Genomic DNA, 14,799 nt, shown 5'->3' with positions numbered 1-14,799 from the left:
TTAAAAACATAGACAGTTAAAATACTATAATAATACGAATCCGACAGACAAGCAACGATAATTTATTGAAAATTGGTAATGAAAAACGAACGGAATTTGCAAGAAAACAACGTTATAAGTTGTTATTTTTAATATTAGACGCGTGCCTATTATTGGGTTGGCTGGCAACTTAGCGATTGTGGATTTTGTCATTAGGTGGTATTGACAAAATTCGCAATCACATAGATGCCAACCCAATATTTATCGTATGCAAGAAGAACCTTACGATATCTCGAGCGATTTTAATCGAGGTATAGTTGCAAACAACTTTTTTCATTAACTGCTGCAACTGCTATCTTAAAGTATATAAGCACGAGCGGAATATTTGGAAAAGAAGCGAAGAAAGAAACGTTTTGCGTTTGTAACAAAATTGAAGGACGAACATCTTTTAGACAAACTGTCAAGGCGGATATTCATAAATAAAATTGTTCGTTGTACGACTACGGATACGGTGAAGAAAGCTTTCTCGTTTTAGTTAGAGTTTAGACATTCCCACGTCGGATAAATAGATTCGCAAAGCGGAAATAATAGTCTTGCGAGTTCTTCTCGCGAAAAGTACGACGTTGGCTGATAACGAATTAACGAAACTTTACGAGATCTTGTACGTCGTGTAATTGGGAACTTCGTTCGGGTACGAATGAAACTTGTACAGGAGCGACGGGAAGCATAATATCGCCGACAGCCTCAAAATATTTATAACAGCCACAATGTGATCAAATCGCGAGTTTAAACGAATGATCCGTTAATAAATATCAGACGAAGCAGGGAATTGTTTTAACGGAAAAGTAATAAAGATTGGTTCAAGTTCGTGGAATTTTCCTTCCGATGCCAAAATACCTGATGGAAATATCTACGTTAAATTTTTGAGATTCGAAGCTTAGCGAAAGAAATAATTTGATTCTAACGACAAGTTCTTCGTGTATCATAATCTTTCATAAGCAGATTAAAACGAGTATTATTTAACAAATTGTATATTCGATGATATACATTTGATTTGTATAAATCGGTTTCGTTCGACAACTTAAATTCGAATATACAGGATTCTTTATTTTCGAGAAGATCGCGTTTGAAAATTTACCAAGCGTACTAGAACATGGCTAATTCTGGACCGAAGAGGAGTAAACAATCGACAGGACGCTATTCTACGTGTGAAAATAAACTGAGAATGTGGAACAAAATTTATTCGCAAGACGCTTTGTTTTCAAGAAAAATACATTTTTTTAATTTATCACGTAATGAGCCAAGTTCAAGTATACTTGGTAGGCAAATTTTCAATCTTGGAATCTCTTGAATACGAAGTGTCCTACGAACAAATTTTCCTCTATATTTCCCTCTTATTTTCTCTTTTTTCTTTATAATAAATATATTTCGATAAATTTATAATTATCGTTTCTTACTTTTACAGCGTGTCATACGAACGATACATAAACATAACAATCTATAATTTTCTGACGATCTAACAAGTCCACCTGCTATTTGTTTCTATTAAATTTCTATATATACATATTATTTTAAGTTTTCAAATTATTTAATTATGCAAGAGCAAGGTAAAGGATGATCTTGAAAAAAATTAATCGAAAACGTAAGACGGAGCATCCGCGTGGCAATGCTCATTCTTGAGAAAATCGATTTCGAAGATATATTGGCTATGCGAAGACTGAATTAAAATTTGGTTGAATAAATTCCATTGCGTACGTACATATACAGAATGCAATTTCCCAAGGGTTTGAGCCGTAATTTTTTCGACACTATTCATTATATCGAAAAATGCTTCGGATAAAAGTTTGATGGTTGTAAGGAGGACATATTTAGACGTTGCTAGCTTTTCTATAGGTGGTGGCGCAACCATCGTACTAAGGTCGACTTTGTTTCTTCAAATGGAATCACACAGTTCTTAATACATTAATCGATGTAGCTCAAAGTTCTCTATAAAATGTTATTTATTAACCTACTTGCGTCGAAAAACCATTAGTTTAGTAAATATTTTAGGTATAAGAGACAAGGAAAGACACAAGACGCTACTTTCGTATTTGTCTTCGTGCTTGTCTTTCGTACGATAAATTTCACTAAATAAAAATTAAAATATCTGTTAAACTAATATTTCTTCGACGTAAGTGAATTAATAATTTTATTAATAATTAATCATTTTTGCACGCAGAATTTCAGTTCAGCTTTTATCCGAAACATTTTTCGATATATTTAAAAATATAAAAAATATTTCGTTTCAAACTCTCAAGTAACTCGCCTTGTATATATCGTGCTAGTATGTATATGTTAATATTACTTTAATTTTTATGCAAGGGAAAATAAGAGAGATAAGTTTGAAATAAAAAAGAAGAAATTTGCGATCGTTATCAAATTATTCGTTTTATTACGAATTTACGACGAGCAGAAATTATACGAAATATGTAACGATTCGATATTGTTTGGAAAACTCGTAAAACATAATCGACGTTTCAATATCTCGTACAGAAACTTCCAGTCGATTATGGAGTTTTCTATCTCACACAAGGTAACAACTGTACTTCACTGTCAAAAAGTTATCACAATTCAAGGAAACTTCGAATTACCAAAGTTCCATCAATTTACGAGAGATCGTCTACTTTCCTTAAAACTTTCCTCTTTCGTATAGGAAAATATTATTGGAAATTAAACATTTTCGATCTTTACCGCGATCCATATATTATTACTATGCTGTTTTTATCAATTTATACGTATCTCCTAGCAGCTCCTCGTGCAGAATATATCCCTACGTGGTATTACGTTATCGAATTTACTTCACTTCAGGCTTCAACTGAATTACAGCGTAACGACATTAATTTTCGTTTCTTTCCTCCTTCAAAATTAAAGTCACATCGACGTATTTTAATGTAACTGTATTCCGTTAGAATTTGCACACCGATTAATTTCCTTCTTTTTATTCTAAAGTTATTAATACCGTTGAAGTGGATCTCACTTCAAACAAAACTTTACATCTTCTCTCTAGTGTTTAGTTTCCTTAGTCCTGCGAGAGATACAATTAGACCTCGGCATAACGATCCTCTTTCCAGAGGCTTCTTTGGTTTCAATTATAGCACCGCGAAAATCATCGCCGACATACAGACAACATAGACAATAAAGCGGAAATGCCAACAAATCGAAAGGATCAGAAAACTTCGATATAGGCCATCAATATATTAGGTTATGTTTTTCTTTTACAGACACGTCTTTTACAACGATGCATCTTTATACAACGTGAAACCTATTTTGACAGAACAAAATGGATCATACGTAATTCGATAAAATAATATAAAACGAAAAATGTTGTGCATCCATTATTTCCTTATAAAACGAAAGAAACTTTTCGAACGACCTAATATTTCGACATCACAGTCGTTGATCGTCAGTTAGCCACCGGAGAGTCAAGAGTGAAGAATCGCTAAAATCGAGAGTTGTCATATCGCACGACTGCTTTAAGATCAAGTTCGAGTTCAATGATCATCGTTTTCTGTTTAATCCACTGTAATTAATCCATCTATCGATACATCATCACATAGGATAGAAACTACTGGAAATCCTAATTTCTAATATTTCTCTCTTTAGTCCAAGATAAAAAATACATCAACAAATACCGTCGACATCTTTAGCTAATTATGCAATAACGACGATGAAATCATTGAATATATTCGTTTAACCGCATCGCAATTATGGTACAGATATCTCACGACATTTCATATACACAGCCCGTACGATGGCCACGGACAAGTTATTTCACGACGCAATACGTTTGTACGACGCTACGAATGCGTTATTTCGCAACACAATACCGTTCGTACATTCCCACGGACGAGATATTCCGCGCGTCTGTTTTTCCGCAATTAAGCACAGCTCTCGCCCTAATAAACAAACACTTGCTTTTATACGAGACGTTTTTGTCACATTCGGATACGTATTATAATTTATCTCACAAATTTCCTGCCTTTCTATCCACTGTATACGTCAGAGACGAAGATTTCTAGTAGAAACACAATTCCATTGATTTTAACATCCAGATGAAATACGTACGATACACGTATTGCGTAATATTTGTATCATTATGTATGTATCATTATGTTAATACAAATCTATACAATATATTCTTACAGGATTTATCATAATCGACAACGTAACGATCTGCAATGTTCATGAAACTTCGAATCAAAACATCGATAAAAACGGGATCGACGAAGCAGAAAATACGAGTCCCGTCGGATGCAATCCGACAGTTTAAAATCTGTTGTTCTTGATATCCGATCCTACTTTAAAATCGAAGCGTTCGTAAACCGATTAAAATCATAACTGCTTAATTACGATAATCAGGTGAACTCATTGGCCAAGGATCAAGGGTCTAGAATTAATATCGAGCTTAGTTGTTGGGTCACAAATAGGTCGTATACACCCGCTTGATGGCTATTCGACGTGCTTTGACCATAAAGGTTCGCAATACTAGAGTATCTTCAACGAAACGCAGTGTAACGTTGCAGCAGACAATGAGAGGCACCGACGTGAAAACGTACATACTTCATGGCTGCTGTCCTTTTCATTCTCGCTTTCTTCTTAACTGACTAAGAACGAGGAAAGGAAAAAAGACTTGTTCTCGACTTTTCATTTCATTCCTTACGTTACACGAAGGCATTGTCAGCGTCTCTTTGAGATTTTGCTCGGCGCGTTTCTTTCGCGTCGCCTATCGTCGATGCGCGATATTATTCGATATCAACGAAACAACGCCATTAAGACACGTATGGCCTCGCCCTTGTAACGCCACTGTGGCTGAGAAACTATATTACGCGTGATATAAAACGTATTATAGCAACGTGATATAAAGCGATAAAAATTATGTGGTTTATATAGTTTGTATCTTCTACTTCTTTTAAGACAGGGAAATTTATAGCGGCGAGGATTTGTAGAGCGACAAGTAGGTACATACGTTGATTTTTAAAGGCTTGTACAAGATTTTTAAGCGGAAATTCAATTTCGTTGGATTCTGTTTAATTGGATTTGAATTTTTAAAAGGTAATGAATTTTCCCGATCGAACTGTTAGTTTAAGCGCGGCCTTTAATTGTATCACGAACATTATTTTACGTTACTCTGCAACGTTTCCTCTATGTAATATATTCAATGTTTGTATACGCGATCTTCGCCTTAAGAATTACTCAAATATTTGGTTTTAATACGAAGGATTGTTTTAAAGATCATTTTCACCTCTATAAATATTTATTGTGTAAACCGTGTGTATAATTTGCGTAAAGCTTAAAAGATTTCCAATTTAACATTCGCGCGTGAATTAAGACTGTTACTTGGAAAAATCATCGAACTCAAGAACCACACTCTTCCTCGCGTTCAAACTTATCCGCTTGTGCAGTTCGTAAATTCACTTCTTAGGTTTCTAATGAATTTTCAAAATAAACCTTCAATCTATCTATGTATGTATCTATACGATTAAACAAACCGTGGATTTTTATGCATTTCTAAATAATTCGTAGATATTATTCTAAATATCCATGGAACTATCGATTAAAGAATTATTATTCACGAGAATATAAGAAACAAAGATTATTAAAGTTATTTTATCTGGTATTACATGCGTGTAATTCGCGACTCAATAACTTTATTTAATTATTTTGCTAAATTGATTCCTCGTCTCCTATATTTGCAGAAAGATATTTCTGTTGCGTCAAATACGTTTCCATTTTATATTATCTTCCACAGTGGTACTACATACGTATTATCTTTCTGTCTATCTTAACTTCAATTTTATTAACTCGTCGCTTGTTGACTTTGTCAAATGTCCTTTGTTTACTTTGAAGTTGCGAAGCACGGAAAGCTTCCTAGGTACGTGTCCCACTCAGTCTAATAAAAAACGTTCAGGTGCACGAAAAAGAAAAACGCAAAGTTCAAACGCACGCTAATAGATGGCTATATTTAAAAAATTACTCATATTAAATATATTAAGGGCTAAGTGACTTCAATTTTATTAGCTCGTTTCCTGCTGTCTTTAATGTTGCGAAACACGAAAAACCTTCCTATCGCTCTCATCTAATAATAAGCATTTGGGTGCACGAAAAAGAAGAAGATTCAAGCCAGGATCAACGGAAAGTTCTACTTAAAAAATCAAATATGAAGAATCGAAAAACTTTTATTCATCTCCGATAATATCGACCCCGAGATGTATCTTGTTAAGATTATCCTCCTTCGAAGATTAAACGCTTCATGGCTATATAAAATGGTAACGAGTAGCGCCCTCTCCTAAAGTATTTAAAAAACAGGAGTAGGTCAGTGTGAAATTAAATGGCTGGAATTTTCAGCGATTTCCATAGACAGTGTCTTTGAAATACCTAATTCTCGCTGTTTCACGTTTAAGCGAAATAGCGCTCAGCTTTCCAGCAAAAAGCAAATAGCTATATTCTGTAGTATTTGAAGCATCAACTGGCGAACAAATCCGAGAGGAAAAGTTTCGTGAAATTTACATCTTGAATTTCGTTATTTCATTTAACGCAGAGGGATTGGCGTCCGCTACGATCGATACGTTGGCAGATTTGCCTGCGGTTTCTAGCGATTGTCGCGACGATTCTAATTGAGTTTTGCGAAAGAAATGAAATTAAACGTTGGCCGTTAATCGATGGCTGGAAAATAAAATGGATTGCCATGATTCGTCGTATCCCCCGCCTTTTGTTTCTTTCTCATCTTTCGCGTTTCACGGTCTTCACCAATTACTATATAGAGCCGTACTTTTCTGCTGGCAACTTCAGTTTACGAGATTAAACATTAGCTGGTCCCGTTTCGTTTGATAAAACTGACATCTCATATACGACCTGAGGCATTCTACGAGCTTAGCGCAGGTTTAATAGAAATGTTCGGTAAATATGGACACAGATAGCGAATGTTACTTGTATAAACGTTCACTCTGATCGAGAACTAAAAAATCTGGAATTTTCTGCTCTTGTACTGAATTACAGTGGTTCGCGAAAATATTTGAATATCCCTGCAAACTCCTTGTGGACATATTATTAAGAATATCTCGATATCCTATCGATACTGTGACAAGATTAACGTATTATTACAATTTCAAACGAGTATGACAATGTATGTAAGAGTCGCAGGACATTTACTGCGATTAATTGTATGTTTGAGACTACTACTAATGTTGTATACTAATTTTTCGTTAAGCATATGTTTGCAATAAATGACTTGCAACCTCTCTATATATATATGTCGGAGATGAAAGAATACTGGAACCTTCCCTTCGGAACTTTGGGAAGACCCCTAGTATTGTAATTTAGATTTCACCATAGCCGAATTAAGAAACTGTTGTCATTCGATTCGACTGTATTTATTTGAGATTTATGATAGTGAGCTCGGGCTCGAGGCGACAACCAGTCGCCGAACGTAGTCGCGGTCAAGGGATGAACGTTTTATCTAACAGAGGCATGAAGTAACTCTATAGCTTTCCTTAAAAGAAATACTTGGGACGGGGCACGATGGTAAACATTTCAACGATTTCTGTCCCGTGGCTCGCCACACGCAGACTTTGTCCTTCGGGTAAGACGATTGCCAGATGCCAACGCATCTTCACAGTATATGTTTAGCTGGGCGAGGACCCGCTACGAATATTAAATTTCAATTACACAAAATCTCTCAAATAGACAAATGGCCTGTGCCCCAACTACGGGAAGATAAAAGAAATCTATCCTTCCACGAACGACGCTTCTCGCTAGCTACTTTCCCCAAGGACAGCTAATATCTTTCTCTAACCACCAACATGGAAATTGACCAATTAACTGCAACGTCAATTTCCCTCACCCTTTGAGCGAAGACTTTTCTCCGCGAATCCGATGATCTCGTGCCCTTAGGCACACCCATCATAGTTTTCTTCGACAGCGTCACCGCGACGGAGAGTCACTCTCTAGTGCGATCTCATCAGTAATCGACCTGTCTTTCGTATACGAAATAATTGCCCCCGTGCTCTAACATATAGCGTAACTTAGACGCAAACGAAGGGTAAAGTCCAGTATCCGTTGACCGCGGATTCGTTAGTGAGCCTAGGATCATTGTCATTAGCTTCTCGAGTATCTAATTATCGCGATTACTTGTCCAATTCCATCATAGTCATATCTGCACTAGTAAATATCTCCTCTATTGCATAATGATCACGTCTAGCGCCAATAGGGATTCGTTTCACGCCCTCAACCCTAACTCAAATCTTAACGCCAACCCGACATATATATCGAATTGGTTTCAAATTTTCCATAATGTATTAATAACAAGAGTTCTGTAGAAAACGTTCGAATAATGTATTCAATTACACGTAATTGATATTGCGTATTTAATATAATCGTAGAAATAGTCTCATTCATTTCATAGTCAATTCATTTTAAGAATTAGCGAGAATACGAGTACGTAATAGGAACTTTAATAATCCCAGAATCCCATAGGCAAGTAAAAAGAAATAATTTAATTGAATTTGCTTTAGTTCAACTTTATTTCTATTTCTTATTTAACGCAATTCTATTTTATTTAATTTTAATTTCCATTTTTCTTTCATTTTATTAATAATTTAATATAATCCTAAGTCAATAACATAAATCATATAAAAAAGGATATATAAATAAATCGGTACAATACGATGCAAGCTAAATTTATGTACCAAAACTTTGACCACACCTTATAGATACGATAACTAATTGGAAATTAAGTAAAAACTACTTGTAATAACCCGCATTGCTTGTCGGGTTGGAGAAGATATTCAATCAACAAATAATTTCGCTACGTTCGAAATCTTCTCGCTCCTTAATCCATTTTCTTTCTGATTACAGTAAACAGCATTAATTCCGTTCTCGATTAATTAATTTTATCAGTAGTATACTTATAGCATTCTATCTATTCACATTAAATAAGTGACACTTAAGTTAAAAAATTATTTGCATATTATTATTTATACACTTTTGTTTGCATATATCATTATAAAAATTAATGGAATAAACTAATAGGATAACATATTTCTTAAACAAATGGAAAAATGAAAAGTCGATGGATTTTCATTTAACAAGCGTGTATTATTTTTTAGCATTATGACAACTTCGCGATCCATTTGCTCAGCAAGAAGTACTATCTTCAATAACTAAATTGTTTTAAATTAGTTAAATCTTCAGTGTCCTATTTTCCTATTCACTAAACGACATTTTTAATACGAATCAATTCGTTTCGCTAAAGACACTAAAAATTGATTATTAAAATAGAACTATACGTTTTATATATTTTACACTAGTTCTCGTTGTCATATGATTACAGTAACCTTAATGAATAAACGATCCTAAACAGTAACAGCATAAACGAGCTTATCTCAAGTATATCAATATTATACCAATATGTAGAAGTTTATATTTCCAAAATACCTTTAAAAGTAAAAGTCTTTAAAAGTAAAATAATAGCAAACAAGGCAGTAAATAAAGTAAACGATCGTATTGCTCAACAGTCTTAACAAATAAAGCAAAGATGCTAAAAGTAACAAAAATTGCTCCATAGCATATGTCCTCACAATTAAATTACGAATTAAAAAGGAGAATAGGAGTAAAATTAACAAATCGAATGTAAGCAAATGAAAGAATCATTCTGTATTATGTTTCCCTCGCTAGTGGCGGGATATTCAAACTTTTAATAATGATAGCGTCTCTTCAATCAAGAAATCACACATCCAAAAACTTTTACCTCGTAATAACGGTATTATTATACCATCGAATAAGTAAAAAATTAACACTCACCATGAAACCGGTATAAGTAACGAAGATTTACAGCTTTGGCCTTTGCGAGACAATATGCCCTACTGCGCAGTTATAGGCGTAGATTGTACACCCGAATTGTCCCGTTTGTCGATGGATATTACCTGCAACAACTTCCGTGATACATTTCTTGCGCTACGCGAATAGATGCACCTGTTTGCGTGCCGCTTAATATCGCGTACGCACGAAACAGCTCGAGAATTATCCACGAATTCTACGAATTCGCAGTTACTAATCGCTTACCAAACGTCGATTATATCGTTAGCGCTTGAAAAGACATTCGAATGTAATTGTTGCAAAAGATAAAGGAGCTTTGTAAAATAGACAATCCAATTCCTATCGCGTTCACAGTCGAAGCGGTACTGTGAGGCTCGTTGCGACCCGGCGTCCCTTTATACGACCGACCCCCGAGCTCAATAGCCAATCAGCGTTACGCATTCTCCAACGTTCAAAATCCTTCCGTTAGATCCACGGACGGCCGATGTCAGTTATGCGAGGGGGTGGAAAGCACCTTTGGCGGTATCACGTGTTGCTTCGCTGTAAACATGGACGATCTGGATTTGATTCAATTATCCAAAGCGAGAGAAACGGTGTTTGAGTGGTGGCGCGAAAATTACCGATTTCGTTGCGCATATTGACAAAGTTATGGCGAGGGATCTGTATGGTATGTACTATATAGCTTTTCTCGCGGGCTATGTTTCTTTATATTGTATATCGAAGTACGCACCTAACGTTTCAAGAGAAGCTTTGCATGCCTTGTATAACTTGAACTGTAGTTTAGATTTACAACTTTACTTTAGTCTTTATGTTTTCTTACTTTTCAAGAGGTAATCTGCGATACTTGTAAATAGATACTACATATATATGTACGTTAACTTGTAATGTGTAATATTCCTGTTTGGTTAGGTCTATATTTTCTAATGTGACAAATATGTGTATGGTGGCCATCTTGTACAAGTAAACTGATATTATTAGCGTAATTTTACAAATTACAAGTCATAAATTATTCCTTTTTCCAAACAAGGAAATATACGAGAAAAAATAGATCAGATTCTTACGATTATTTTTGTGAAGTTTTGTAATATACGAATTAGCATTTTTTTTTTTTTGCATTTGAAAAAATCATGTATTCAAGTATTCATGAGAAAGGGGAGACAGAAAAGAAATGCAAAGATGGAAAGTTTCGAATATGTAAAACGTAGTGAAATCCGTAAATGATTTCATAACTGCTCTTGAACATTTCTTACAAACAAACGAGTCATCTCATAGTTTCCTACAGGAGAAGTACATATTCATCAGAAAAAATTCCATTGATGCTGTCTATGAATGCTTATGCATCCAGCGAAGTCTGTGATTATTTTCTTTATCTGGAAACATACGTTATAGTTTTGAAGGTTATTTTTACATTATTTGTTCACAATCGTTATTAAAAAACCGGAAATGTATTCAGGTCACGCACATGCTTTACTGCTTTATACGTACCATCGATGTTAAAAAACAACTCGTATCGAAAGGATTAATATAATTTTTATTTAAATTTTTTATTTCGTATTTATAGACGAAAACTGTGTTGTGTTGTTTGTCCGCAAATATGTAAAACGATTCCATTATATTATAAAGTTCTGAAAATCGATAGTTTTCGTTATACATTTCGTTAGTTAAAATAATTAAATGACTTTCCAGAAACAAATCATGCTTCATGGACATTTTGAGCTTAATTAGCGTAAAAGTTAAACCTTGTTCTGTAATTAGTTAAGTTACATGAAATTAAATGGATTTCAAGTAGCTGGTATGTAAATGATACTTAAACTAACATGTAATGCTTAAATCGTAAAATAAATATACATATAAAATCAGTTAAATTTAGGGAATCAATATCGATAAACGCGAAACTATAAATAACATCTTTAAGTCAAAGATTATTTGAAAGAATTTCAATTTCACTTCAAACTTGAAAGGATATTTCAGATCAAGTAAATAACAAATTTATACCGGTATAGTGATCTCATGTTTCTTGAATTCAAACAATTTGTGTAATCGGTACGAGAATGTATGCAATATGGGATATTAAAGAAAATCGCATTAGGCATTATTGCACCATGTACGTCATAAATCGTCGATGAAAGCTCTGAAGTGGACAAAAAAGTTTATAGCTTCGATAAATAAACTGTTCTTTGTAAATGATAGGTTAAAAAGTAGGTAATCAGCATTAATATCAATAGGATATTCCATCGAATAATTTTAAGAATCTTTGTATTATAACATATCCTTTAGATAAAAGATAATTGTTAGTTTTATAACGAAGAATCCACAAGTGTTTCCACAGTAACAAAGTAATTAACGTTTCCTTAAGGGACTAATTCTTGTTACAGATTTCTTTCACCTTCATCTTTGAAACTATTCATAAATTATATTTATATCTTTCAAAAAATCACATCCTAATCCTTAATAATGCTCACAGTTTTGTAGTATTTAATATCTTTTGATTTATTCGAGATTTCTTCAAATCTAATACAGAATTCAAAATGTTTCACCTATTTATTATAGTCTATAGATTATGCTTACAGACTTGGTTCATGTATGTAGGTATGTGTATTATACATTATTGTATTTAAGAATTTATATGATCGTCCCATGAAATACCTCTAGTCTGTAGGAAACAGTCTGTTGCTACTATGGTTTAGATGAAAGAATATTATGACATGTCGTTTAACTGTATGATACCATCTATTAATGTATCAACGATGACTTTAATGACAGTCTAATAGATATTGCGCTACAACTTTGATCGACGTGACTTATTTCTATGATGCACTTCGACAAGCTGATTTCAGCCAAATCAAGTCAAACGAAGTTTCTTATATTTAATATTCATATAAACTTACTATGCATGTACGTAGTTTGTTTCAATAGCATCTACGTACTTTAAGAAACTAGTTGATGACGTTGTTTCAATAACACAATCATAGTGGTTTTTAGAATAATCATGATTCGAACGCAGACTATTAGGGGATGATATGTTTTAAGAACAAAAATTATAGTTTTCCCTTCTAAAACATGAGATTGAGATTGAAATAATTTTGAAAGAAGAGCCAAATAATTTTAATTCTTTAACCATTTAACTCTACCTTAATAACAAAATACAAGAACGTGTTAAGTATACATTATTACTAATTTAATTATTTATATCACTAATAAACAATATTCTTAATTCGCAATTCTTATATCATTGAACTATACTATTAATGAAATGATTTTATATAACTTGCAATTCAATGGAATAAAAACATGAATGAAATATTTAAACATACCTACGTACATAGATTTCCAATAATTTTACGTAACTTTATGGATTAACACGTTACAATATATTTTGCATATATATACGGTATATATCTGTTACATTTATCAAAAATGATTCTTGTTCAATTACATTCGCCACTTATATCGCGGAAGCGTAAAATTATTTCAAACAATATGAAAATAATTTATCGTGAAAAATATTTTACGTATTGTTTCTCGTTTTTATCGTAAATTAAGCACGTTCCCATTTCTTGCCATAAGAAATAATGGATAATCGATAACAACAGCGTAACGAAAGTAAAAATTATTGTTCATTCACGTTTTGAACGTAATTTTATCAGCTGTACTTTTTCAGCTACTTTGATTTTACTTAATTTCAAAGAACATATTTAAATAATAGCTGGCTTAACGTATGAAATATAACGTCGAAACATTACCGCGACTGTCTTGAACAGATTTCCGCCTGTAGATGACTTTAAACGTTTCCGTATCTCGTAATTTGCGAGAAACGAATCTCATACATTTCTACAAGACCTTGCTCTGTCCATCTTGCAGTTCCTTCCTTGTTTGACTTTCAAATTTCCCCCTGGATTCTAGGCTGTTTCTGTCATATAGAGTGAAGAGTTCGCTGGCCCTCGAAGCAAAGAGACAAGCACATAGAAAGTCTGCCTTTGGGGTTGGAAGTAAGCATAATTTACGATACGATGATCTAATCCCTTCATCACGCTTGGAATATACATGGTTGCCTGTAAAAGGACGCAGTTTTATATTCAGCAAGTTGCAAAGAAAAGATCTATATCATTTTGTGATCTTATAGTACTCACTCGAGAGAAAAGGAAATTTTAATCAACGTTATATAATATTTGAAATCCAATTGCTGGGTCAAGAAGAAGAGAAAAATATCCTTCGCCATTGATAAGAAATATTTCATTTGACTTTCTGTTTTAATATACTGCGGGCACGAGAAAATATTTGCGCGTGTCCATATTTTCCAATAAACCGTTTTCCTATCAGCTTTTATATTTCAAATCAAATCCTTATAATCGTATGAAAGTACCAGTAAATAATACCAAGTTTAATACATGTATCATGTATTTATATTCATATTATTTAAATACCTTTCGTAGTCACTGTATAACTGCCATCTGTGGATAATACATAATTCTCTATTTATTCCTTCTGTAGCCGATATTGCACGACATGCATTATTTATTGATTTGTACGTGTGTCCACAATAGGTAGATTTCTCTCTATGTGTATTCATAAAAAAAAATTCGTTGAATTCAAATCAGATGATGGAGGAGATTATTTTATTGGACACGTTTATTCTATCTATTCTATCGAGGGTTCGATTTAAACGTTCGATTTAAATGTTAAATAAAAAGTACGGTATATCAAATAAATAGGATTAATTTTTGGATCTACGCTTATCAGATATTTTATACTTCTCTCATTAAACATGTACTACAAATTTACGAAGTTTTAGATTACTTCCTTGTAACATTCTCTCTCTCTCTATATATATATATATATTTATATATATATATAAATATACAAATATGTACATATATGTAAGATCGTAATCCGGGGATAATTCAGGGATCTATTCTGTAGTCTGAAAATCGAGTTTTTATTATGGAGTAAATAATAAAATACAAAAAT

At 33.4% G+C, this 14,799-nt stretch overlaps 1 protein-coding gene and 1 long non-coding RNA gene across 8 annotated transcripts in view; one reads left to right on the top strand and one right to left on the bottom strand.

Annotated features, from left to right (window-relative positions):
* The window catches only part of LOC125385687, a 51,429-nt gene extending 36,762 nt beyond the window's left edge, over window positions 1–14,667 (bottom strand). For both annotated transcript variants that reach the window (XR_007225239.1, XR_007225240.1), the window contains exons 1-6: window positions 14,256–14,667; window positions 13,962–14,173; window positions 13,575–13,883; window positions 11,317–11,456; window positions 10,078–11,201; window positions 9,817–9,938 (exon numbers count right to left, since the gene is read on the bottom strand). This is a non-coding gene — a long non-coding RNA (uncharacterized LOC125385687). The remainder of the gene's footprint in view (window positions 1–9,816; window positions 9,939–10,077; window positions 11,202–11,316; window positions 11,457–13,574; window positions 13,884–13,961; window positions 14,174–14,255) is intronic.
* The window catches only part of LOC105667080, a 40,561-nt gene continuing 36,128 nt past the window's right edge, over window positions 10,367–14,799 (top strand). For 4 of the 6 annotated variants that reach the window (XR_007225223.1, XR_007225234.1, XR_007225222.1 and 1 more), the window contains exon 1: window positions 10,427–10,498. Coding sequence is in view for 2 of the 6 variants with exons in the window: in XM_048408981.1 (XP_048264938.1) it covers window positions 10,480–10,498 (19 nt within the window). In the remaining 4 variants the exon portion in view is untranslated. Of the gene's footprint in view, window positions 10,499–14,799 lie in introns of all 6 variants that reach the window. The other 2 variants (XM_048408981.1, XM_048408975.1) reach the window with 2 other exon arrangements.

This window comes from Bombus terrestris, chromosome 9 (genome assembly GCF_910591885.1).
Source record: "Bombus terrestris chromosome 9, iyBomTerr1.2, whole genome shotgun sequence".
NCBI lineage: Eukaryota > Metazoa > Arthropoda > Insecta > Hymenoptera > Apidae > Bombus > Bombus terrestris.
Note: the sequence above shows the minus strand (reverse complement) of the source record. Positions and strands in the feature narration are given on the sequence as shown.